This window comes from Spermophilus citellus, assembly GCF_964194105.1.
Source record: "Spermophilus citellus genome assembly, chromosome: 1".
NCBI classification, from domain to species: Eukaryota; Metazoa; Chordata; class Mammalia; order Rodentia; family Sciuridae; genus Spermophilus; species Spermophilus citellus.
Genome location: NC_138182.1, coordinates 274,626,860 through 274,654,347, shown reverse-complemented (window position 1 = coordinate 274,654,347; position 27,488 = coordinate 274,626,860). Strand labels below are relative to the sequence as shown.

The window sequence follows — 27,488 nt, the reverse complement described above, 5'->3', positions numbered from 1 at the left end:
TCATACCTTCTCATCTCTGACAAAGATTTTCAACTGGAAAAATATATTTTTAAGAAGTGGGAGAATTTGCTATGTGGGAATCACAATTCTACCTATTCTATTGTCAACATAAATAGAACATAAAGCATTATGGTATATCACCTATATTTCATATATTTTAAAATCTAATTAACTGCTTCAAACAGCCAGCATGTTCAACTCATGTTTATGAGGGAAGTATGCCCATCTGCCCTCTCATCTCTTGTCACTACCCATTAAAATGTGACAATTACCTCCAATAGGAGATCCAAAGGTGGAAAGTCCCAGGTACCACTAGTTAGCAACCTGTTCCTGGGGAGTCAATAGCTGCATTTATCTTTTCCTCTTTTTCATTTTAAAAAATACTGATTGAGTCATCTAGAGAAAGACTTCTCACAGCTGGCAAACATACTTTTTAGGACTTCATTAGACCAAGTAATAGGAATATATTTAAATGATTAGGAAGATACATACGGTTTTTCAAAAGGAAAAATCTAATTAAGATGGTGCTCAGATAATTCAAGACACTAATTAATGGAACTAACTGTGATGGGTCTATTAACGGTCTGTGCCAATTCGAGGCAGCATTATCTTTGGGTTAGTATTATTATAACACGTATATGGTGCAATGGGAGCTTTGAGAACTGGAATTAGTCAGCCTCGCCATTTAATATGAACTGGAATAAAACCATATTATTTTGCTCCTATTTATTCTTTGAGATGCTCTCTGTGCCGTTCCTAGAACTTGCATTGCTGGCGACCAGTTGTTTTTCATCACATTAAAAAGCCACACTGAATCCTGCCAACAGCACGAGGCACAAGGAGCCCCAGCCCTGAGAGCCACAGCAGCGCCTGTTCTGTACCCTTGATAGGCACTTGGGAGTCTTCCCACAGCACTCTAAACCGCTTCTGCATTCGTACTGTGTCAGAAAAATTACACATGCAGCAGGAAATTTGGTAAAAATATATTTAAAAGAAGCAAGAAAAAATAGTTTTGACTTAAGGATAACTTTCATCATTCTTTTAACCCAATAGAGTTAAATTATATGTATAATGATTTCAAGTACTAACTTATAAAAGATGTGACAAATCAGAAAACAAAGAACAAGAAGACTCTCTTTTTTTCAGAAAAATGTATTTGCAATTCAAATGTTCATATAAAAAGCATAAATTTTAAAAAGTTCATAGATGTGTGTTTTTTTAGAAGTGCTATGGTTTCTCCATTCATTGCAATTACATTCCGAAATGTGCAGGGTGGTCCGCACTGCATCATCAAATGTGTTTGTCACACTGAAGTCACTCTCATCACAACCTCTCCCGAGCTGTTATCTTCTGACAAATCCTCCTGGGGCCTCATCCGGTTGAAGAGATGCAAGAGCACGTAGCCACACTGGAACCTTGGCGAGGTGAGCTGCGTTGGGTGGACCAAGTTTCTGCTCCGCAGAGCCGTCAGTGGCAACCATAAAGTCCTACTCGTGGAAGACTCTCCCCGGCTGCTCTCTTCAATGTCTGTGGCTTTGTCATAATTTAACACATCCCAGTGCAAATTCACCGCTCTCCAGCGTTTAAACACTCTGTAAACTGCAGCCCCTTCATGAACAATGAGACCTGAAATCCAAGGGGGGAAAATAAGATGTCCTGATCAAAAGTCGGGAATCTTACTTTGTATTAAAAAGGGGGATTCAAGAAACAGTCCATTCTGTGTTATTCATCCCCATCAAAATACAGTATTCTGACTATGCCAATATTATGACTCCTGACAAGCTACCACCCATATCATACAGAAAGAATCAATATTCGAAAAGTAACTACCATGTAGAGTTAAGCAGCCATCGGTATAATTTACTTGCTCCATTGAGGCAAGAGAACACACCTTGGGCACTTAACATTTCTTTAGAAGAATCATTAAATTTGTTTATTGATTCAACATTGTGTCCATTGTGTGCCACACAGTATGTTAGGGGGCTTGCACCCAACTGACAAATTAGGAAAGAGACAGATATGAAGATCACTACCATCTCCCCAGTGTCTAAAACAATGCCTGACACACAGTAGACACAGTATACCCTTTTTGTTATTTGTCCTTTCCTCAACAATGCAACAAAAGTTTATTGAATAGCTAGTTGAGCTTTATGTATATTATCCTATTTAGTTCTCACACAGCCTTGTGAAGGAAACACTAGCATTTCCCTCGCTTCACAAGCAAGGAAACCAAAGCCCAGGGATGGGGGGGGGGGGCTTGCCCAAGCACACACAACCAGAAGTGCTGGAGCAGGGAGGCAAACACAGGCAGGCTGACTCCACAGTCCTGGGTCTTGGCCGCTGGGAAGTGAGACTGATGGCTACATGTTCCTGAGGCAGACTTTCAGGTCATAAGAGAATCTCAGGGACCACAAACCAGTGACCCATGAGTCCAATACTGCTCACTGTGTGTGGAACCATCCTACCGTCCTCTCCACACCCAGCACACAGCCTGACTTTTGCACATTTACTGTTCAGCACGTAGCCCCAAAAGTTGTTGAGCTTGTGACTCCTCTTGATGAAAGGCGTACCTGGAACAAATGTCCGTCCCTTCAGATAGATAAGTGGAGAAGGTCTCTTCTCTTTGGGAAACTGAAATTCCACTGAAAATCAGTCGAGAGGTCAACTAAGAGTCTGTTTTTAGGGGGAGTGTGGCCTGTGAGAGGAGCACCATCCTCCACCTAATGAGCACTGCAACCTCCTAGCATTCAGAGCCCTGGGTACCTGCCCCAGAGAAACTTCCATAAACGTGAATAAGGAAGCATGTGAATAAGGTGTACACCTGTAATCCCAGGGGCTTGGGAGGCTGGGGCAGGAGGATCCAAGTTCAAAGCCAGCCTCAGCAACTTAGGGAGGTCCTAAGCAACTCAGCAAGACCCAGTTTCAAACTAAAATATAAAAAAGGGCTGGGGATGTGGCTCAGAGGTAAAGCATCCTTGGGTTCAATCTCCAGTACAAAAAAAAAAAAAAAATTACTGCATGATTATCTGTATTTGAAGAAAACAATGGCAAGCAATTGCAGAACATGAATCCAATGAATGACAGCAATGACATAAAGGGTACAGAGTTGTACCCAGAAACATGGATGAGTCTCAAAACCATAATGAAAGTCATGATGAGAAAATGAAAGTTTCTGAAAGAAATGATTCTACATTTTTCTGGAGACACACACACACACACACACACACACACACATATGGTGAATGTATAAATGTACACATGAGAAAAACAAGCACTAAATTCATGATAATGGGAAGGAAGAGAAAGAAACAAGATTGAGAGCCGGCTTCAAGGAAGGCTTTCAACTGTATCCCAAATGTTGCAATTTTTTAATAAAGTGATTGGATACAGATGTTGCAAGTATTATTCTGTATATTTTTGTGCCAGTAGGATTCAAAAATTACAATTATTTCAAAAATTACAAATAATTAGGAAAATTAATCTGAAATGGATTGAGGAATTTGGGGAAACAAAGGAGGCTGTTGTATTATACATGAAGACTGGAGTAGCAGTAAGCAGAGTACAGAGGGACAAAGGAATGAACTCAGAGGAAAAATGGGTAGCAACTGTAATGGAGGAAGGAGGAAAAACTCAGTCCCATATCTCCAAGGCTAGAGGAATGGCTAATTGAAAGAAGGGTAGTGATCTTCCCATATATACAAGGAGTGTCTGAATTGTGTTTTTGTTCGAGAAAGCAAGTTTTGGTCAGCTAAAATAATGTCAGGGAGGTGATGGAGACAGCCACACCTTGAAATATCAGGATTTTACCTACCCAATCTCAGAATTCAAGTTTTACATTGCTCCTTTACCAGAAGATAACCTGATACATGTGACTTCAAAGCTTCCAAACATATTAACATAGGACTAAAAACTGTACCTGATCTAATAAGCAAAAATCCATTCAGCCCAATTATTGAACACTGCCAGGTACAGCAGATGTAAACTGCTGTCAATCATAACAATTTTGGAAAACTGTTTTGACCAAATTCTTTTTCCAAAGAAATAGTCAATGTTGACCTAATTGACCAGAAGTTTTCAGGAAACATGTGTTAGGACTACTAGATTTTAGTTGGTGATTTTATTATTAGCTTTCTAAATTCTCCATGGCCATAATTTAACCTTGCTGGATCTCTTTTTCCCTCTTGAAAGCAATTGGAAATACCTAATTTTTACATTCATCAGGAGAGTGTTAAGATAAATTGGAATTCATCAACTATAAAGCCCCCAGATTTCCTCTGAGATGGTACTATATAACTACAAGACACTATTATCAATTAAAAATCAATAGTGAATCTATGCAGCGAGGGATATTCATTCACACTAATCATGAGACATTTACAGACTGAGACAGGTTGACTGTGACTAAGTACAGTGAGAAGCGGGGTGGGGGTGGCTTCACCAGTAGAAACTACTCTTTCTCAGGATCCTCTTCCTTTTTTACTGATTTCTTTTGAAAGGCCAGGAATCAGGTGGTTTACTAGAGTTTAAACTCACCTACTGGGACAATATTTATTCCTGGTATTTCTTTTCTATATGCATAAATCCACCCAATGTGCAGACACAAGCCCCAGAGGTCTTTCTAGAACATTCTGAACACAATTTAACCAAGGAAAAAACACTTGAAGTTCTCCTGAGGACACACACAGTCCTCTTGAATTTCCAACTCCACGGGCAGCTTCTTAATCGCATTAAGTTATGAGTGATGTTTAGATTTCATTTTGCTCTCATGGGCACAGAGAATCACTCCTTGCCTTCTGCAAGCTTAGATTTCCCAGAAATATAATGAACTCCATCCACCCTCTACAGTGCATTTCACCCCTTTCTTCTTTGTGCTCTGGAGTTGTGGCAAATGCCTTTTATACTAGCAGTTATGAGAGGACATGATTACGATAAATCTAGGGGTAAGGCTTCATTCAAGTCTATTTCCCATGTTGAAAATCCAGCCTTTAGTTTTTATTTTATTATTTTATTTTATTTATTCTATTCTATTCTATTTTATTTATTCTATTCTATTCTATTCTATTTTTGACACTGGGTATTCAATCCAAGAGTGCCTAGAAAATCCAGCCTTTAAAAACCATGCAAGTATGCTTTCTTACTGATAATCAAATGAATTTGTCACCTGGACATTTCAGATCATATGAGAATAGGATTGGATTTGCTTTGTCATCTGAGTCACTAAGTCTGCAGGGAAAAGAAATGACAATTTCTGTAAAATGTAAAGGCAAAATATTTTAGATACTAAGCTACACTAGATGACACAGATGTCCACAAAGTGTGATTTATAGGAATTTGGGGTCTGGAGAGTCCTGGAGTGTTTCTGAATCGCAAGAGGGGAGGGATTGGGGTTTAACTGAAATATATCCTGTCTGGTGTGCAAAGGAACATTTTTGTTAGGGAATAATCTTGAAAAACAAAGCAGGCCTAAATAGTTTCTGGTTTTAATAAAATTTTAAAAAGGTATAAGTGATTCCTAGTGGAGTTGGGAAGGGGAACATGGGAGGATTAGATAGGGCAAAGGAGTGGGAGGGGAAGGGAGGGGGCAGGAGGGTAAAAAAGATGGTGTGATGAGATGGACATCATTCCCTAAGTACATTTATGAAGACACGAGTGGGGTGTGAATATACTTTGTATACAATCAGAGATATGAAAAATTGTGCTGTATATGTGTAATATGAATTGTAATGCATTCCCACTGTCATATATAACAAAATTTTTAAAAAAGATATAAGTGAAACATATTCAAAATTTTAAATGGTGTGTTTGTTTTGAAATTCTATCAATAGGTAAGAATTAATTACCCAAAGAAATGAGGGGAAGATCAAGGTACATAAGGTCACCTGCTCACACACCTGTAGGTATACACACACACATATGCACACACACACATGCACACATACACACACACACACACACACAAACACACACCTGATTTGTCTGTCTACTTCAACATCTGAACAAAGGTTGAAAAATTTATTTTCAAATAAGTTTTATCTTATATTAACAATCAAACTACTAGTCAAACATTGCCATTCCTTGTGTCACCAGTCTCAGCCTTGGTTGGGGTAGCTGTAATTATTTTTCAAAAATTATAAGCTAAATTTTTATCAGGGGTAAATTTGCTCCAAGAACTGTCCTAAGAGTTTTAAATGCTTGATTTTCACTTAACCTAGACAGCAACTCTACAAATAGATGCTGTAACTATCAGGGAACAATTTGAGGAAACTGAGACCTAAAGAGATTTAACCATTTTTACATCACAAAGGTGCTAAAATCAGACTCAAATTCGTCTCAGTATAAACCCTGAGTACCTCAGTCTTATCCATGATAAACTTCCAGTGTATGGCGGTCTCTTCTAGTTGTAGAATGACCAACTAAGAGATCAATGTGGACTAACTATCTCAGTGTTCCCCTGGTATTCCCGTGATGAAACCTTAATCCCCAATGTGACAGTATTTGGAGGTAGCCTTTGGGAAGTAAGCAGAGTTACGTGAGGTCATGAGGTGGGGTCATGATGGTGAGATAAATGCCCTTATAAAAAGAAGAGGAGACATAAAAGAGGCCTCTCCCCCTCCCTTTCTGTGTGTGCACACACCAAGGCAATATGACGGCACAATGAGAAGACGGGAGCTGACAGGAGGCAAAGACAAAGGCCCTCAGGGGACACCAACTGTGCCAACACCCTGTATTTCCCAGCTCCCAGAACCACAAGAAAGAGAAATTGTTGCTTAAGCCACTCAGACTATAGATTTTGTTAAAGCCACCTACACTGACCATAAGAGACCTTATAGATAAACCTCCCCCCACCATTCTCAAAGTAGATTAAGTCCCGGAGGCTTCAGTTTGAGCCAAATTATACAATTAGTGCCACCTTCAATATCCTTGTATGTCACTGACACTGTTAGATGCAGAAGATGACAATGAAACAGCTCTCCCCCCCCCCGCCCCCCCCCCCCCCCCCCGCAGGAGAGAATGGGCGGGGCGCTGTACCTGAAGGCCGCAATGTGATGATGCCTGCCCGGAGCTGTCTGTCTGCTGGGTGCTGGGTGAGTTACCCCCACCCTCAGCTTTCCCAGGAAATGCAGGCCCCCAGGAAAAGGCAGAGGAACTACAAAGGAACCCAGGTAAAGCCCTGGGCTTTACCTCATAGCAGGTGTCTGGCAGAAAAGGCTCTTGGTTATAAAATTGTCCAAGATTTCCGGCTTAATTTTACCTTTTCTCCTTTGCCAGCATTCTTATCTCTCTCTGTCATATTTGAAGCCTGTAAATAAACCTTGTGTCCTCCTGGGAAGTGAGTGTGACCAGACCCATGCTGGAGACTTGGGTCCTGTTTGATCCTGAGTTCTAGAACAGCTCAGGGCCTATCTCAGCAACAGGCCTTACTTTTTTTTTTTTTTTTTAAATATTTTTAATACAGAGTTAGTTGAATCCAAAATATGGAACCCACAGTTAGGGAGGGCCAATTGTATAGCATAAAAACAATTTATCCCATATTTTGTAAATACAGCATGGCAGGTCCGACTTTTAACTCCTAAATTTCTGTTCTTTGGTGAAGGCCATAGAATGGTGGCTTCAAAGGATTAAACAAACAGGTCTGTGGTCCATGGTACCCTCTGCTGGAATTTTTGCTAGAATGTAATAAAACACATTAGCTCTACTAACACTATTTCCCAACATGTCACAAGTTTAAATATCTTGTTAATGTGAATCTTGGAGAAGTAACCAGAAATAATAGTTATTTCTATATATACAGAATGTTTATTTTTTTTCCTGATGGACTGAATCTGTACATCAATATACAAGAACATCCAAGAAAAAATTTAGATGAAGACAGGTAATATATGTGTCATCACAAAAGTCACCAGGTTCACAAAACAAAGTTTCATGAATTTCTATGCCTCTGGGAAGCACAATGTGCTAAAAATATATGGGGATTTTAATGGATACTATGTCCAATGTATCCATTGGACATGGTATCCATTAATAATGTGAAGCAAATGATGTGAAGAAATAGTCCATATAAAATGCACTTTCAAGAAGTGTTGATTTTTCTATTGGTAATTTTAAATGATAAGATCTTGATTCCTCTCAGAATTGTCTAGAACAAAGTAAAAGTCATAGGACCAGGTTGAGAATCGAATGCTGATCATGAAACCTAACAGCTCAGGGGCTCAAACAGATTTATCATTACCACTGGCAGTACAATCATGTGTGTGAGAAACCTGGTAAGGACAAGGAATTATTCAGAAGCTTCCCACAACACACACACACACACACACACACACACACACACACACACACACCACCCTGATGCTAGAGACTGGCTAATATCCAAATACTGATGGTGCAAGCCATCCCACCCCCTAAGGCAGATAGCAGCACACGTGAAGGGAAGCCCGTTCACAATAAGTGAAGGCCCTGAGGGTCACAGAGATTCTCTTGAGAGTGCACAAAAGGAACTTGGTGTTCTTTCTGTGAACTGCCTCTCTGCTCCACAAGGCCTGCAGTCACCAGGCTGGATAGGCAGGGCATGTTTGCACTGGATCTGCAGCACTGATGACACGCTGCTGGATTCAGAATGAGATTGCAGGGCCCACTTGCATATGGAGAGTAGTCTTTTGCTCAGTAATTGATGATGAACAAGCTGGTGACACAGGTTGAATTGGCTCTGTCCTGCAGTCCCTATTTCAGCAGATGACCCTAATCCAAGTCAGCTGGATCAGAAAGCTGTCTCTTGCATTAAATTTTGCCCATTCTGTCTTCTTAGCAAACCTGAGCTGAAACCATAAAACAGAGAAGATCCTGGAACTTCCATTCGGACATTCGTAGGATGAGCTATTAATCATGCGTCAAGATCCAGATTCTCACACACGTTCTTCTCTGATACAAATAAAACCAATCATCTGCTCCTTCTACCATCTACCACTGTGCACAGGATGCACCGTCCCTGTTTTACTTGACACCTGTACTGAAACAGTTTGTATGCCCACGATCCCTAACCAGCAGTGTGCTCCCTACAATGGAAACCTCACCCTTCTTGCCTGTGGATATCAATTCCCACTTCAGGGCCTGGTACAGGCCAAGAACTCAGTCTTTCCTAAATGAGAGGGAGAGATAAAGGAGAGGGTACCCATCCCAGGAATCTAAGGGATGGCAAGGATTGACTTAATCTAGCTGCACTAGTGCCACTGAAACAGAACAATGTGTCAAGTGTTGTTCTTTGAAACATTAAACTAATATTTTATGACACCAAAGACAGACTGAGACATGCATTTCAAAACTAGATTTGGAAAGGGTTTAGGAGTCAGTGCCCATATTTCATGAAACATGGGTTTTAGCCTCAAGGGAAAAAAATACACACACACACACACACACACACACACACACACACACACGGAATGGCAGAAAGAAAAGAGTTAAAATTTCTTTATAAAAAAAAAGAATTGAAAATTCTTTATAAACGTTTGTGTTCTTCCCCAGGAAACTGTAGCCCTCTCCCCCACTGTCTTTTTGGCTTGCATCAAGCAATTAGGAACCCAAATACTTATAAAATGACTATGCCCTGGCCTAAGAGGCAGCTGTGGATTCTTCTCTGCTATTTCCAGGCAAAACGGAGAGAAGAAGCTGTCCATTTATTTCACTATTTGTTTTCTAAGGGCCAATCCATTAATCAATTATTTTATTATTATTTTTTATTTCTTGGTAGATAGATTGGAAGTTATCCTGAGTTTCAACTGCTAACCCTTGGAGCATAAATACACCATCGGCACATTCACATAATATTCCACAAAAGCTGCAAGCTCCACCATGGGTTATAAAATATATGGTGTGGTGAAATTTTTAAAAGGGATTCAAATAATTCACTGGAAAAGAGAATCACTAAATCATCTAAGTTTCTAGCCCAATAATGCCTGCAAAAAAAAAAATGGTCTATGGTTGTGATTTTTTTTCCATAAAAGAAATAAAGGAATGAGACCAATACTTTTATAGATTATAATAAAGATCTCTTAGAGGGCTCCTGTAACAGGAAGCACAGACTAGTATTAGTTTAATTTCAGTTGCAGGAATTATCATTGTGCCCCTCAGTTCAGGGACAGATAAAATATCTTGTGACAAAGGGGAAGCATCATAGATCACAAGGGTCGGAAGACCAAGAAGAGGCTGGCACATATGGTCATGGAATTTAAAATAAAAATTTTTTTAAAAAATTGGGTATGATGTAATCCAACTTTTTCACTTGGGAGAATGAGGACTCTGGGACCCAGAGATGGGATGTTGTGTGACTGGCTCAAGGGTCCATAGTTAGTTTCTGAACCCAGGAACTGAACTAGACCCTGGATGCCTGGTCCATTCGGCTAGTTCTGCAGGAACTCTGGTCTCAGGAGCCATTTCTGGCCAAAGCTAAACATCACTACAGTCTCTTCAGCCCACAAAATCATCAGCCGTCAGAGGAATCAATAGACAAAATTTCCTTTTGGTAACACCAAAGACTAAAATGGGTGAATTTTTCTCCAATCTCTTAAAGCATACACAGTGTCATAGGAGACAGGGGATGACAAAAACCTGCATAACTCATAAAAATAAATAACTCTGCTAGTTCTGATTTTGTGAAAACATTTTTTGGTTAAGAAAGCAATGTTGATATCTATCTTCTGTGTTAATTAAAGCTTTTAGGACTTGAAATCATTTTGGTAGATTTCCATTTGTTTCCCACATTCTAGTCCATGAATTAAACCCAGTTCTTAGAGATTATGTGGACTTTTCCTAATAGGAAGTGGAAGAAAATACAAATAATTTTGCATTTCTTCTGCAATGGACAAACTTTCTACTACAAAATTCACCACGTACCTGCATGCTGGTCACTTTGAGAACAATATTTTTAAAAATTTACGTTAAAACATCTAATTAAAATTTATTTATCTTTGTGGCTTCGAATATGGTATTTTAATTCTGTTGGCTATGAATTTTTTGTCTTTCTCTAAGACTGTAAAGTCAATGTGTAAAAATTCTAAACAGAAGCTATCATCTAAGCATAATTAAAATTTATAACTCTTCGCTTTCATTTCATGATGCCAGCAAGAGATTTTCAATTGAAAATATTAATGGAAATTTTAACCTGAATGTAAAAATGCTCAGTTTCTTTAATATTCTGTTCATGACCGGGTGAGAAGATTCAAGGTTGAAATGTGATTCTCTACATAGATAATTCTCATTAAGAAATAGTTTCACTCATAACAATGGAAAGAGAAATAGATTTTGTTAGAGTATATTTCATACATGCCTTCCTTCTTTTTACTAATGTTTCCAAATGCCATTGGCTTCAATTATTTTGAATAAATTAATAAAGACTTCACAAAATAACTATATTACTTTGGGATTTTAGGGACAAATTTCTCCTTTTCTGATCTTAAATTAGCTCCTGCATTCTTAGAAAAGGTATCTGTTCTCTCTGTCATGTCTTTCTGTTTAAGACAGGAATTTGAGTAGCTTTACTTTATTGCATAGACCACAGCATTTTACATATTAGTCATTCAAGGTTGGTTTCTAAGGAGAATTTTTTTTTAGCCAAATAATAAATACACTTAACTGAGTCGTGTAAATATTTGTGCTCGTTGTACACTCTCTGGAGTAACAGGATTCCAATCTTGGGCCCTGCTTCCAGACTGTGTAACCCTGGGGAAATTACTCCCTCTTGCACTTCAGGTTTCCTGTTTCCAAGATGAAATGATAACAGGAGCCATGCAGTATGAGGTCCTTGTGAGGGTTAAGTGAGAAAGATGAGGTGAAGAGCTTAGACTGATGCACAGATCATAGTAACTCTGATCTTAGATAACCCTGGAGGCACGGTTTTTATAACCTTTTGTCTACTCACTTGGAAGCAGTTGAAAATCTACAGGGGCTTGGTTTCTATGCTCACTTCTGTGGTTCCTGATGACCTATGGGTTTGTCTCCCTCTCCCAGTCAGCACCCACAGTGCACATCATTATTTAAAAGAATGTTCGTGTTTACATTCCCTTCAGTGAGAAAGTTCTCTGTTGTCACGTGGTACAAGTGGTACAAGGCCAGGAAACCCCCAGAGAAGAGTTCAGCTGTGAAAAACAATGCCAGGTTTGGGGGTTCGGGAAGCTGCCTCTCCCATGGTCCTGCATGGGTGCAGATGGCTTTTCTTGAAATGGTTTGGCCCCACTGCTGCGCAATCTGCTTTCTGCTCTTTCTTCTCATGTTGATTCAGCCTCTTTAGGGACCTTGCTTTAGCTTAGAGTACTCAGGGATACCCTAGGTTGCTGTCCTTGTTCTCAAGCCTCACATAGCCAGCATTCCCACAATCACTCTCCTGGAAAGCTGTGTTGTCACACAGTAGAGCCACACAGAGAGCACACATGGGCACATTCGTGCACAGAGCGGCTCCACAGAAAGTGATCTCTCCTGACCCTCAGTTACTGCCATAACCACCCATCATTTGTCCTGTGGCTCCTAGACCAGGAAGGCTAATGTCCACGTGTCCATGTGGATGCAGGGTCCACAGCCTGACGTGCATATTCCTGCTCCACCCCAGCCAGGCCTTGTCCTTCCAGAAACCAATGAAACTCCAAGCTCTGAAACGCGCCCATCCTATTGCTGATGACTGTGCAGAATGGGGTCCTGCTGCTGCAGCCTCCGGAGGGCCCTCAGCCATGCTCACAGCTCTTCACCCCCTTGGCTTCTCCTGTGTCCACAGCACCCCCAGTGGCTGATCATCACATTTCTTCTCTCCTCAAACTTTCTCCCCACATTGTGCCTTTTCTGAGCAACTGACCAGAAATCTTCTTGACTGAGAAACAGGGACCATCTCAGCAACAGCCCTCTCCAGCTGTGCCCACTCCTTCCCTCAGAGGCATGGGCTCTCTCCTGGGCAAGGCAAACTCGCCCTCTGGGTGCTGGGCTCCAGGCCTCTACATTCTCTGTGACACGAAGCTACCCCTTCGTACCCCTGGATCATCAGTCTTCCTTCTGATCTCCTGGGTCTTCGTTCTTGCTGTTTGTTCTTGCCTAACTCTACCATTAAAACCAACGAGCCCTCCTCAATCCCCCCACAGCCTCTGCCCTCATTTCCCTGGATCCTTTATCAGCCAGGCTTGGTCAACGTCCTTCCCAGCCATCCTCAACCTACTGCACCCTCGCCTCTATCTATCCATCCCAAATGGCAAAACATGAACAAATATTGGCTTCATTTCACTTGCCCTGGACATGGTGTCTGGCACTGTGGGCCACCTGCTCCTCCTCCCAGAAGTCCCCCCTCGAGCTGGCATGCTTCCTTTCTCTGGCCTTGTTCTTCAGCCTGCCCATCCTGTCTCACTGTGCTGCGTGTCTCGCCCTACAGACGCTGGCTTCACCTACCAGATATGAAACCTCTTCAAGCTTTGTTGTTTGCAAAGGTCTTTTTCCAACATCAAGCTCATCACCCCACCCACAGTCTTTTGGGGGCTCCTGAGCTTTCAGTGTGGTCTCACTCCCAAGCTCCACCCATGGGGTCCTTCTTCATGATCAGGCCTTACTTCCTCGGGGCTACTCTCCCAACAAGCATCTTGTGCTCTTTCCACATTAAATTTCACGTGAATCTTTTAAAATGACAAAATGATATCGTGCATGCATTGTTAGGTCCAGGCAGGTGCCTCTCTCTGGGACCCTTGCTAATTCCTGCTCTTTAAATTTTGATCAAATTCCTCACCAATCTAGGAATGAAACCATATTACCCAGCAATTCCACTCCTTGGTATTTATCCAAAATAACTAAAATCAGCATACAACAGTGATATAGTCACTGTTTATAGAATGTTTATAGCAGCACAATTTACAATAGTCAAGTTTTGGAACCAGCCCAGGTGCCAATCAACAGATGAAAGGATAAAGAAAATGTAATACACACACACACACACACACACACACACACACACACTGGGGTTTTACTCAACCATAAGGAAGAATAAAATATGGAATTTTCTGTAAATAGAAGGAACTCGAGAATGTCATCAAGGAATAAGCCAGACTCAGAAAGTCAGAGGTCAAAATTTTCTCTCGTATGCAGAAGCTAGAGCAAAATAAGAAATAAAAGGGCAGAGGGTCCCACAAAAACAGAAATGGAGTTGATGGAGTAGAGGAAGGAGATTGATGGGGAGGTAGGAGGGACGGGGAAAAGAAGAAACCGCAGAATGAAATTGACCAAATTATGCTATGCCCATGGATGAATATACCACAGCGAATTCCATTTTCATGTATATTCATAAGGCACCAATGTTTAAAAAATGAATAAATAGGAGGACGATCTGTAGAGTAGAGGAGGGGAACAGGAGACAAAAAGGACTAGAAACTGAAATGAAGCAAATTATACTCCGTGCATGTGTAAGGGTGTCAAAAGGAACCCAAATACTGTGTATGAGTATAATGAACTAATGAAAACATTTTTGACAAATTTTAGCTCAAGATTTTCTTTCCTCCCCAGAGACTTTGCTGACTCTAAGCACGATGAACCTTCCCCCATCAGTTCTCATGTCTATTTTTCTCCCGGCACGTTTCAGGTTGTGTATGAATCACTTTGTCTCCTCAGTATCTCCCTGCAGCAAGTGGAAAGCAGGTAGCGCTCTATAATCCAGGTTTCAACAAACAGTGAAGCACCAGCGAGTGCATATTTTAGCTGTGCAAACCTTCAGGGCCTCTCGCAACTTCTCATACAGAGAACAATAATGACTTGGTAGGGCCGCGTCCTGGCACCACTGTGTGGGCACTGAAGTTTAAAAGTGATGTAATTTGCCTAAATCGTGAGCTCTACAGAAACAGGCAGTGGGCTGGCTCTGGGTCTTGGGCTTCTGTGTACCAGCCTTTGTTCTGTTTATATCTCTACATTGATTAGCACACAGGATGCACACCATGGAGGTTGGCTCAATAGGTGACTGACACCTACCTCCTTGGTTAGAAGGCCCCGAACTGAAAGACACAGCAGATGTGTACTGATTCCCTACAGAGGAAATGGAAGTCAACTACACCAACATACTATTCTGTTGCGGTTCTGCTAATTATGGTAATGTTTCTTCAAAAGAACTTGAATTTTTCAAGGTCACACAAGGGGAAGGCTGAATTAAGGTTTTGTTTTTGTTTTGTTTTGTTTTCTCCTGGGAGTACTAAAGGGTTAATTAGCTTTAAGAGCCCATTCTAAGCACTGAAGGGCAAGTAGCAAAAAAAAAAGTTCCCCTCTATTTTATTTCCTAGGGTTTTAAAAGCAGCAATATCCATGATAATAATCTTTAGACAAATTAGTGAACATCAGTATGATTAAGGCATAAAAAAACCCCTATAATTTGTACCTCCAGAGGAAAAAAGATAATGACCTACTCCTCACAGCAAATAAAGGATAAAGATTTGTTTTTCCTCACTTTTGTATTGCACAGGGCCACTCTGCCTTTGTCCTGAAGGTCCCGACTAGAATGTGCTCAAAGTGCAAAGCATCACAAACTGGAGCTGGCCAGGATGAACTCCAGATAGGGCTGAAGGCGGACTAAATGCCTCAGACTCTCTAAAGAGGCTGTGGCATTTCCTGGGGTATGAAGCATGCTAACATATTCGGAAACCAAGGATAATGCGCTGTCCCTATGAAGGCATTCACTCTGTCTAAGAAATAATTCCAAATGAGCCAGCGGCCCTGCAAACCCCTAACATCCTCGACTGCATATGTGACAGATTCTGCCAGTACAGCCAACCTCACAGCCCTCCACCAGGGGTGGAGTTGGAAGGCAAACCCGGAAAGGCTCTGGGAAAGAGCAGAAGAATGCTTCTGTTCTCCTACAGACGCAGCTGGGTGAAGGTCTCCCAAGTAGCCAAATTGTGGTGCCGAGGGATATAGGTCCCCGATCAAATTATAGCTCAGGAAATGAAAGCATTTCCTGGAGCAGAAGTGGCTGACATGCTTCTGATGTCTAGAGGGGAAAATTACAGTGATGTGGAGATTCAAAAAGGAAATACTGGGCTAATGACCTTTCCTGGTTATTATGCTAAATAGTGTTTTAAGTTGAGCTTCTTTTTTTCACATACTTTGTGATTCATGCAGACTTATCTACATCGGTTCTTTTTAAAAAACTCAGAATGAGACAAATACAGCAAAAGTATTTCCTACCACCTGCACCACACCCTTGAGCAGCCTTCTGAGCTGACCTACTGACCTTGAGAACTCCGCAGATTCTGAGTGACCCTAGTTGCTTAGATTCCATGCTTGGCTGTGGTGGTGGTGATTGGAGTGGGGACGGGTGATGAAGGGTTGAATCTGGCCAATGAACCACATTGATTTGTGCAATTAATATGTGTTAATAGAAAATTAATATTTCTTTTAAATTAAAAAAAATACATGTACATGAAGTCTTTTTGATGGAAATTGTTGGCAATTTTTAATGGGGCAGACCTGTCCAGCTTTGGTGGCCCTGACAAAGCAAAATGTGTAAGGCGATGCAGGCTGGCATCGATGGTACCAACTCCTCATGAAGGACCTGTGGACTGTGTCCAACCACATGGCCTCTGGTGGTCCTGCCTCTCTTCTCAGGGAAGACCAGGAAGGAGCTCACTCTATTCAGTCATCCCCAACCCCCTCTGTGCAGAAATGCTGGCTGTTCTCTTGGTAATTTTACATATTTCACTTGGAACTACTTGATAAATTTTACAATTTATCCATAAATATCTACCTATCGACAATGACCCAAGGGCCACACATTTGACAAACCTCACCAGCAGCTGCTTCAAGCACTATGAACATGTATTAGTGAACCTGAAGCTCTCCTGTGGTTAAAGAAAATACTTGTTTTTGCTCTAAATTATGTGATATCTCAACTTTCAATGATAACTTTTTTCTAACTCTTCTCAGTAGACATAGTTTTCATCTAAAATGTTCTAAGAAATATTGTCAACTTCTGAATCATGCTGAGAGGTGCCAGAAATCATGAACATTTCTTCTTTAGAAAGTTATAGTTTAAAAGTCATTTGCATTTTGCTTGAAATGTACTAGAATTTTATTTTTCCATAGCAGTAGAATTAGTTTCTTAATTATGCTTTGCTTATGCTGCCTGGTTTACCTTCATTTCAAGCAAGGAAGATGATCTACGGCACTATTTTAGGAGAAAATTCTCCCGTCATTAATTAGACAGTGACCGTTCCTGCTGCTGGAACATATCTATGGTTTGATTATCCTGATATTTTTTTGTCAAAATCCATCATTTTTATCTGTATAATTATCACAGTTAGGAAGTGTATTTGTAGGTTTCATGTCAATAAAATGTTAAATCTTATATTACTTTTAACTTCTCTACCTGAAAAAATTGGTAGAGTAAAGCAATATCCAAAGACAGAAATATCCTGGCTTTTTAAAATGTAAAGATATGTCTGATATCATCAATCAGAGGTTGTAGGAAGGTGTTGTATTTATTATTCTGATGTCTATAATGGAATGTGAATGTATTACCAACAAGTTACTCTAGTTTTTTTGTGTGTGTGCCCAAGTAGCTTTAGCTAGATAAATGATCAACTATTGAAAAATGTGTTTTCAAAAGGACTACATGACTCTAAATAACTATTTCAAATGAAAATATGGGAAAACAAAAGTTTATGTTGGGGAATGCAAAGCCCCTGCAAAAGGAACATATTTTTTTCAGTATTAAATATAATTGGTACAGTGAGAAGAAAACATTTTGACCTGAGTCTCATTCTATTATATCTCAGATTATTTTCTAGAATTCCCTAATCTCTGTAGCTCTCAAAAACAAGACAGCATAAAAATCATATTATACTTATTTCATTATTTCAAAAGAGCTCTGATATTTTTTGTTCCTGGTGGCCTATCACAGTGTGTGTATGTGTGCGCACACACGCATTCTGGATGCTCGTGCTTTGAGAAATAAAGTAATATGGAGAACAAAATATTTTAGTATTTTAGTCAGTATTTTAGTCACAGAGCCAAGTGACAGAGGGTGGCCATTTTATCTTAAGGCAAATTCTGGGAGCACGTTCTATGCCAAAAAGAAACAGAATGAAAGTAAAATCTCCTCCGTGTTAAGATATAATAGAAGAAACTGACTCCGGGGAGCCTCAATGAGCTGGAGAACACAGGAATTTGGAGAGGCAGTGAGCTCTAATCTTGGGCCTTCCTGCTGGATTCTGTCTTCAGAAAGAACTAGTGAATGTGTTTACAGAGCAGGCCTGGTCCACCTCTGCATGTCACATCCCTGGTATCCCGAAAGACACCAGGACCACATGCCCGGTAGCATGACCAGTGTGGCTATTCTTATTTTCTTAAATAAAAATTGTCACCACCAACTTAGTTAGAGAACCTGTTTTAAGAAAACCACTTTATTGGTGTTTATTTTAAATATAGCTGAAACCACCAATTTTCAATGTCAAAAAGGGATGATATCCACGGTGGGCAAAGTGTGGAAAACAGGAACTCTAATATATTTGGAGGAAATACAAATTGTAAAGTGTTTTCAGAGGGAGATTTAAAAGGACTTTTCAGAATTCAACATGTGCTTTTTACTTAACTCCGATTTTTCCACTAATCAGAATCTTTCCTACAGATATACTCATGTAAAAGAGGTGTCCATTCAGGACTGTCCCTAAGGGCAAAAATGGGTAACAACCTAAATATCCATCGGTAGGTGAAAGATTTAATGAATCATGTTTTAACAGAAAAAGAGCTCATGTTGTTGAATGGAAAAGACTGATTGCACAACAAATTGTATAGTATGGTCCCATTTACATGAAAAATAAAATACCTAAGTATCTGTGTGCCTATACATGTATAAGCTGAACAACAACAACAACAAAAATCCCAAGGGTATATGTTAAAGTGTCGACGGAAGATTTTTGCAAGGGAAGCGGCATAACAAAAAGGACTGTATTAGTGAAGGTCTCGCAACTTCAAAGATTTCATAATTACAAACTAAAATTTATGTGGGATGTGGGTGAGTGGATAAAGGTGTGTTATGTGGACAGTTAAGAAAATTGTAGAAGAACAAAATCAGTGCATGTTTTAAACAATTCCTTCACACAGTATTCCAGGGAAGACCAAAACCTCTTCCAGACATGAATTTGCCACTCACTCATTATGGTTAATAGATTAGGTTCATGATCTGCACCCTCTATTTGGGCATTCCCACTGGTGTAACAGGTTTTAGTTTGTTGCCTGGCCCGAGCTACGTGACACTAACATGTCGTGGTAACCACTCTCAGTGTCTGGATGCAAGCTCACCAAATGACTCTCTGTCCCCTGGGTCATCTCCTAGACCCTCCAGCTCTAGTCATTAATAAATGAGTTCAACTTGTGGCACAGGCTTCCTCTGAGTCACATGACCAGTGGAAGTGACAGCCTCCTACATTCTCAATGTGCAAAGTGTGGTGTGAAGAAGCAAATCCCCTGCCCAGGGTACTGTGCAAAACTCTGGGAGGCCAACATGGCCCTACAGTGGTTCTCACTCCTCTCTGAGTTAGCACCACCGGCTACAATATCTCAGAGATTTAAATCCTGTATATTAGTTTTCTTGTGAACAATCACAGTCTGAATGTCATCTACTCAAATATTTAAAAGAGCTTCCTAAATATAGTCTAAAACTACATCTCTTCCCACTTGACTTTCCTTAAATCAGATACGAACTGTAAAATAAATGTGGGTTGAAAATCAATTCACATTTAACCCACAGAAGTCTTCTGGAAAAAATTCAGTAATAGAAAAGTCATTTGCCAAGCATGTTTCCCCTTTAAGGCTCTCTGTCTGCCTCTAAGCAACTTTCCTCTCCCTCTGACAGTCTTTGCGTTTGCTCTCATTGTCATCTCCCCTGGAACAGAGAGGTCTTTTCCACTTGAGAACTACAGACCATGCATGCAGACAAGGTGAAGATATTCATCAGATCCTTACACGTTTGCCATTCCATCATCCAACACAGCAGCCACTAGTAACACATGGCTATTTAAATTACAAACTAATTTAAAATGTAGTTTATCATTCTCCCTAGCCACATTTAAAGTACCCGACACCCAAATTATCTAGTGTCGATGGTATCAGACAGCACAGATGCAAAACATTTTTGTCATTGCGGAAATTCTATTGAACAGACTTGATCTTGAAACACTAATAGCAAGGAAAAAAAATCTTGGGAAAGAAGAAAAGACATTAATTAATAATGAATGAAATCAACAAACAAATTCACTCTATCTGGAAATAAGTAAGCCAAATTCTCCAAGTAAATGAATGTTCTACAAATCTTGAAATTTCATTTAACAATTCAATTTCTTGCTTTCTGTTATATACACTGGCTGGATTATAACATTTTTGGATGCTAGAATAATCGTCTTTGGATTTTCTGAATTTTTAAAAAGAACATTCAAAGTTGTCAATCTGTTCCTTCTCATTTAGGTATAATCAAGTCTGAAAAGGTTGTAGGACTGTTTCTGGCTATCCTGAAGTCCTCTGAATGAAGAGCTAATCTCGCATCCTCCAGCAGTGAGAAGGGGATCACCTCTTCACCTGTGGGGTTTCTATTCAGCTGTCACCCAGCTTGGCAGTCACTTCCCCAGAAAATCTGCTGAAACCTTCCCCTCCACACAACAATCCGGCATTAATCTCTCCCTGTATTATCCAGCTACTATTTTCCTGTGCATACTTCCATAGCGACACAGCCCAGTGATCCTTACTTTCACACCTGTCCTCCCTGTCAAACTAAATAACAAACAGAAAGAGATTCCCCCAAGATTAAGTTCATCTGGGGTGGCATTGCAATGGGAGCATATGTGTCACAACAAACTGAAGGCACTCAAGAGGCAGAAGCACTGGGAAGTCTTCAAAGGCAAAACGAGGAGCAATGCACCAAGTATTCTGAAACACTAATCCTTGGCCACGAGGATGAAAACCAAGGATGCTTAAGGATCAATAACACAGGTGATGCCAGACTGAGATTAAACAGGCGACTCATGGGCAGATGTCTTTGAGGAAGTATTCTCTGTGAGGTGGCAGTGGCCTTTCTGCAAGGTGTGGTCCTCACAGGGTTTCTTGTGGCACTTCTTGTTATCAGTCATAAGCATGGGACTCCAACTCTACAACTTCCCAATATCATTTTTTTGTTGTTTTTGCACTTTGACAAAATGTCTCCGTTTTGATCCATTTTGATCTTTAGAACTCTCCCAGTCCCAGGAGGCCAGGAGCTCCCTGGGGACAGGAGAGGGGCTGACTCATTTGCAATCCCAGCATCCAGCACTGTGTCTGGCACACAGAACACTCCTAGTAAACATTTATTAAACTGACCTAAGCAAATTGCACCCAAAGTTGTAAACCTGCTTCTCACTAAAAGTCTGCCTGTTAGTATCATTCAGGGTAGAACCAATGTAATTTTTGTTACTTTCTACATTTAATTAGCAGACAGCTGAATTAATTTGAAACATTATCGGGAGCTATAATACTGGCTATAATCCTGTTGGCTACCACTTTCTTTACTATAGTCGTTTCTCAGTTTTTTGAGAAAGGAAATCAGATTTGCTCAGAACAGACTAATTAGTGAGAAAGCCAAGTAAAATAAATAATGTTCAATCTGAATTCTTTAATTTTTTTTTTTAAACATTCAAATACATCAATGAATGATGGGATTTGGCTTTAATAAACTAAGACGATGAAAAGTATTGTTGGTATTTAAAATTCACTTTCAAAATGTCTCCAAAAATAGCAACTGTTTTTATTTCTGAGAAACTACTTTATAAAACGGACAAATGCTCAAATTACAAAAGAGAAGTCCAAATATGTCATGTATTACCCAAAGATCATCAGTTCATGTATCTGAGTCCTTAAAAGCAGAAATTGATTAATTTTGATTAAAATGCTGACAGCAATCATCAAAACTTAAGAGATAATAAATGCAAGTCATAAAACTTAAGAAAATGATTTTCTAACCAGGAAATAAATGCCTAGTCCTTTTTAATGTTCAATGATATCAAGAAGTCAACTGGAACTTTCTTTTCCCCCCTCCAAGCTAAACTGAAAGCATAGTGATTCATTTATTTTTCATACTCCTTTTTTTTTTGAAAATTTACTTTTAACTGATACATTAAAACATAAAAATTGTCTATTAAGCAGGGCACTATGTAATATTTCCATACATATATGCCTTGTGTAATGTTTAAATCAGATTAAACGCACCTATCTCTTCAAGCATTTATCATTTATTTATGGTGAGAACTTTTGAAATCCTTTCTTCTGGTTTTTTGAAATGCTTCTCTTTATGGACGATCACAGTGTATAACATTCAAATCAAAAGAATAAACACTCTCTTTGAACTTGTCAAAGGACTGCATTTGTAGAACAGTTTTGTGACTCTACATAGAACATTGCACTAGAGATAAAATCTGAATCGAGATTTCAGATATCTAAATGCTTGCATATGCATTGTTGCATTTAATACAGAATGTTCATATACATGATTAGCTCAATTATTTGGGCAACATCTGTTCAGTTTACCTATTATTCATGACATTTCCCTCCCTTCTGTGTTTCTTTCTGGCCTGAAATTTGATGAGTTTCTTTCCTATTGATCTTATATTAGTGACAAGGGAAGAAAGAAAAACAGGAAGGAAAATCTGGCTAATTGTATTTTAGACATTTATAGTGACAGTTCCTTTTTAAAAATTAACTGAGGATTTTGAAATTGCTAGTTAAATAAACTAAGGCTGTAATAAGTACAGACGTTAATTTAAGTGATCTAAAGTTATTTAAATGTTTCTGACTTATTCAAATGTGCTCAACCATTTCTAATTAATCACATAATTACTTTCTAACTGTTATTTCCTTTATTTGACCCAAACGATAGGGATTACTATTCCAAATTTTATGGGTGACAAAACAGAACCATGGAAAGATGATCTGGCCAAGAAAAGTCCAGGATTTGAAACCAATTCATTTGATCCCATTCCCTGGAACCTCCAGTCCTCAAGCTTTAGCATCAGAATTTAAGAGACACAGGCAGCCGAGCTCCACCCCAGAAAGTTTCTGATTTGGTAGGTCTGGATTGCAACCTGAGGATATGTGCAGGTGCTGCTGCTACCAGCCATCTAGAGACCACACTTTCAGAAACCACTGCTTTAAATCATGGCTACCTCCCTCCTTCAGCTCTTTCAACAGCCCTGAGGCTGGAAACCACATAAGAACAGAAAAATTCCCGTGATACCTCAGCGTCCCACTCTAACCACCCCCTGATACCAACTGACTGGTCATGACCCTAGTGTCTGCCTGTGGCACCTCACAGGCACCACATGAATTCGGAATGAATTGTCTTTCATTTTCTCATGGTATTAGGGAAAGGACAGATCTGTCAAGGGAAATGCAGATGTAATCTTTCTATAGGGTCTATTTTATAAAATGGATGATAGGTTTTGTTTTCTGAGCCACTGAATTTATCATGTGGAACAATGAGACAGGAACCAACTAGGAACAGTGTCTGCAAATCCCTAACCTCTCAAGGAGTGCTTTCTGCCTCCAGGGAATCTGAGCCACAACCGGGTACAGGTCTTTTAGGGTACTGTTCTCTTCCCCAACCACAATATTGCCATCTGCATCAGCATGTGTTTCCCCCAAGTTTGTGAAAGGAAACTGGCTTGCTCCCCTTCCTTAGAAATAAATTATTGCCCTTATATTGCTCACTCCAATAATTTCTTCAACCCCTTCAACTTTCCTTTTAGTTGCAGAAGGTGCCATTTTAAACGGGCATTATCCTGCTAATTTTATCAAACTATACTGGAATACAAATGCTTTGCTTTGCTTAGGAAAGTGCCCAGATTATGAAACCCACCTCGACCCTAGGTAAGCAATTATCTGGAAAACCAAGATAATGTGAACTGCAACATTCTATGAATATGAGATCCAAATGGTGAAAATATCATCGCTGAAAGAAATGGATTACTGATAGTTGGTGAAGGTTCAAGGTCATGGTCTTACCTATGCACACTAGATCCATAAAACCATACATTCCATAGCAGATCTGAAAAAGGATGTCCTTCCTCTGCCACACTGCATAGGGGCTGAAGGCTGACCAGAGGAGCCACGTCACACTCGCTATTAAGAACAGGGATCCTAGGATTACAGCAATCATCTGAACTTTCTCAACCAGTGTTATAGAAATGCTTTGCCACTAAAAGAAAAACAGAGGCATGTGAGAAAAAGACGCTGTATATAACTCAAAAAGGAAAAAAAAAAAAAAAAAGAACATTTTCAGCCCCATGTTTCTCTTCATAATGCCAGACCCCTTGCAATCTGATCAGCCCCCAAATGAATTTTTCCATTTCATTCAGGCAATAAAAGAAAGACAAGCAGATAAAGATTAATGAATTGCCTTAACTTCATTATTTTTAGTAATTCACCATTCTACAAGTTTAATCTACTTTACTTCAGATAACAGTACTGAGTGTGAATAGCTGAGGAATATTTAGTACCTGGGAATCACATTATTATCTCTCATGAATGCATGAAATTAAATTTATCTGACAAATATATGGTAAGAACTCCTCTATTTGATATATTTTTTTAATTCTTAATACATCTGGCTCCTTAAAAGGGGGGGAGGAAACATGTAAAAAATTTTAAAAAGAAAAGTAAGTTATATAAGAATATCAGTGAAAAATTCATTTAAGATAATACACAGTAAAAAAAAAATCATAAGGAAACCATGAAATTTACATTATCTGGTAGTGGTGAATTTCATCTGCACAGATATTACTGACTTTATTATCCAATGGGTAATCCATGAAGTCTTTTTATCAAGATTTAGAATTTGTATGCAAATGTGAGTATCTTGGAAACTCATGCATTATATTGGCATACACTATTCACTGGGTAAAGTAATTTGTTCTCCTAAATATCAGTATTTGAGAGGATTCACAGTACAAATGATCAAAAATCCTTCAAGGGTGCTACCAACTTGAGAGGCTTAATTAGTCATGTTGTCACTTTCAAGTGTCTGGAACAGAAACAAACCTAGAATTATCATTAGGATTTGCCAGTCAGCAACAGAACCCGACAGGATCTTAGTCCCCTCTGTTTGGAGTCCATCTGTGACAACACATGGCTGATCAGAAAAATCCCAAGGTGCATGAAGCAGCCTTATTTTAAAAGTGAGTTTAAGCAATCAGTGTCCACTGGATGAGTTTGATATTTCCTTAAAGGCTTAACTTACCTTAAGTCTGAATCCTGTTACTATCACCACCTCTAATTCCCTCCCTCCCTCATGGTCCACTCTCCTTTTTTGCTCTCATACATACATAATCCAAAAATAAATAATCTACTTATAATATTTTAAGTCCATACTTGACCTTGCATATTCAAGTATATTATTATATTCTGCATTTGTTGCAGATTAAATTCCAACATACATTTTAAATATTTTATATTCCAAAGTCGTTTTTCTTTTTAAAGACCGAACCAAACAATAAACAGTTATTTACTGGAAGAAAGATACTTCTGTTCATTTTAATGCAAAAATTCATTTATCAAAAAAATAGTTCTTGCTTTTATCAGTCTGATAAATAATTAAACTAGTTAACATAATTTTATCACTACAAATGAATCAATGTTGTATTCCAAACATGATTTTAGAGTTTTTTTTTGTCTTAGCTTCCTGATGCAAACATTAATTTCAAACTGCCAGTCATCTGAATTTTAAAGCATTTTAAATTTGGGTTCAGCAAACAAATACAAAGTGTCAATGTATCTTGTTCTTATTTAGTTTGATTCTCATTAAAATCTGTCTTAAATACAAGAATACAGTAACAACATAAAATGCCATCCTAGATGGACAGTACCTAATCTGTATGCCATCTTACCCTTTATCAATTTATTAATTGCATAATCAGATAGATGAGAATGGCATAGTAGATGACAGGCCACAGGACACTGTGCAGCAAGAGTGTCCTCTGTGTATGTATGTGTGTGTGTGTGTGTGTATGTTTGTGTGTGCGCATGTGTGTGGTTTTCACAAGGTGTTCACATGCTCAAACACTTACACATGAATCATAGTTGAGGGTAGCCAAGAGTGAGAGAGGAGAAGTCCTCTCTATCATCTATTTTTCTTTTGCCAATAATTCTTACAATGTTACAGGTTCATTATGTAACTTTAGTGGAGTTAAATTCGGGCAGTTCCATGTCACAGAATTCACAATATATGGCTTCGATTAGACCTTCTCATAAATTGATCTAAGCTTGCTTTCATGATAGCTGAGTAACAACATGGTAGCCATGGGCACAGAGTGGTGTATCCCTTTTAGATGCTCTGATTTGGGAGGACTGTGATGACAGCTGGATGTGGCTTTGGAGTTTTCTGGGACACAGGATTGGGGTGGCCACACATGACCCTGAGGTGTCAGACCCCTCCGTCTCCTGTGTGGCATGCATCTAACTCACCAGGTAGAGCCTCTCCTTGGAAGGAAGGTGAATGAATAAAAGGAGAGTTATCAGAAGCATGGATGCTGCCCACTTGTTTGGTGACACCAAATTTAAAATGCTTTGAAATTCAAATCTCTGGCAGTTTAGAATCACTGTGCTTCAAACCACACCAGGAAGCTGGGAGAAAAGAACAACTCTGGATTACAAAGCACTGGAAAGCTTAATTATTTCTATTATCATAGAAATTGTTTTTTTGTCATGGATACAAGTAGCATTTTGAGACTGTAACGCTTGTTTTTAAAGAAAAATAAATTGTGCACAATCTGTAATGAAGAACCCCCACAAAGTTTCGTTATATATGGCTCCAATAGTAACACAAACTACATCAGTAATGGTGCAAATGTGCAAACGTGTTCAAAGGTAAGTCGATGCTCTTCATATACGGGTGAACCCTAAAATTAACAACATTTCACTGAATAGCTAGTAAGGATGAACCATCATTTTGAAATCAAAATTATTAAATACAGTACTGAGAGTAGGTTTCCCCTTGGACATAACATCATCTTGGCAATGCCCATGCCCACTACGTGCCACTCTTTTGTATATTTACCATCATGTACATGGAGGGGACTGCTCCTAGTCTCCTTCTAAGAAGAATAAATGACTTCTATGGTGGGAAACCAGCCAGAGACCTTGCTATCAGAAGGCAGTATCTTCTTATGGAGCTGTGTTCATGGATTATTAGTTTGGACAATAAAAGTGGCAGATGAGTCACGTGGGGCTTCTCTCTCTATCCCATGGTACCCAAGATCTGGATTTAAGTTCCTAAGATAATTCGAAACTTGAACAAATGTTTCAGTGGCTAAACACACTTTTCTCCCCTAAAGAGACATATAGGAGTGTGAGTGTGTCTGTGTGTGTTTCTGTGTGTATTTTTTTTTTTTTCATTTAACTTGATTCCCGGCTTTGGGTAAGAAGGTAATATGACAATAACTGGATTGCTTCTAAATAATTATTATCATTTTGTTTCC

The 27,488-nt window shown here is 39.4% G+C and overlaps 1 protein-coding gene across 1 annotated transcript in view; it reads right to left on the bottom strand.

The window, feature by feature from the left end:
- Nucleotides 1-1,303: 1,303 nt before the first annotated feature.
- MARCHF11 (membrane associated ring-CH-type finger 11) overlaps nt 1,304-27,488 on the bottom strand; it is a gene marked incomplete at both ends in the record, with an annotated part of 112,402 nt that continues 86,217 nt past the window's right edge. Inside the window, 2 exons of the mRNA XM_081308707.1 lie at nt 1,304-1,626; nt 24,019-24,211. Of these exons, the coding sequence (XP_081164833.1) occupies nt 1,304-1,626; nt 24,019-24,211 (516 nt within the window). The remainder of the gene's footprint in view (nt 1,627-24,018; nt 24,212-27,488) is intronic.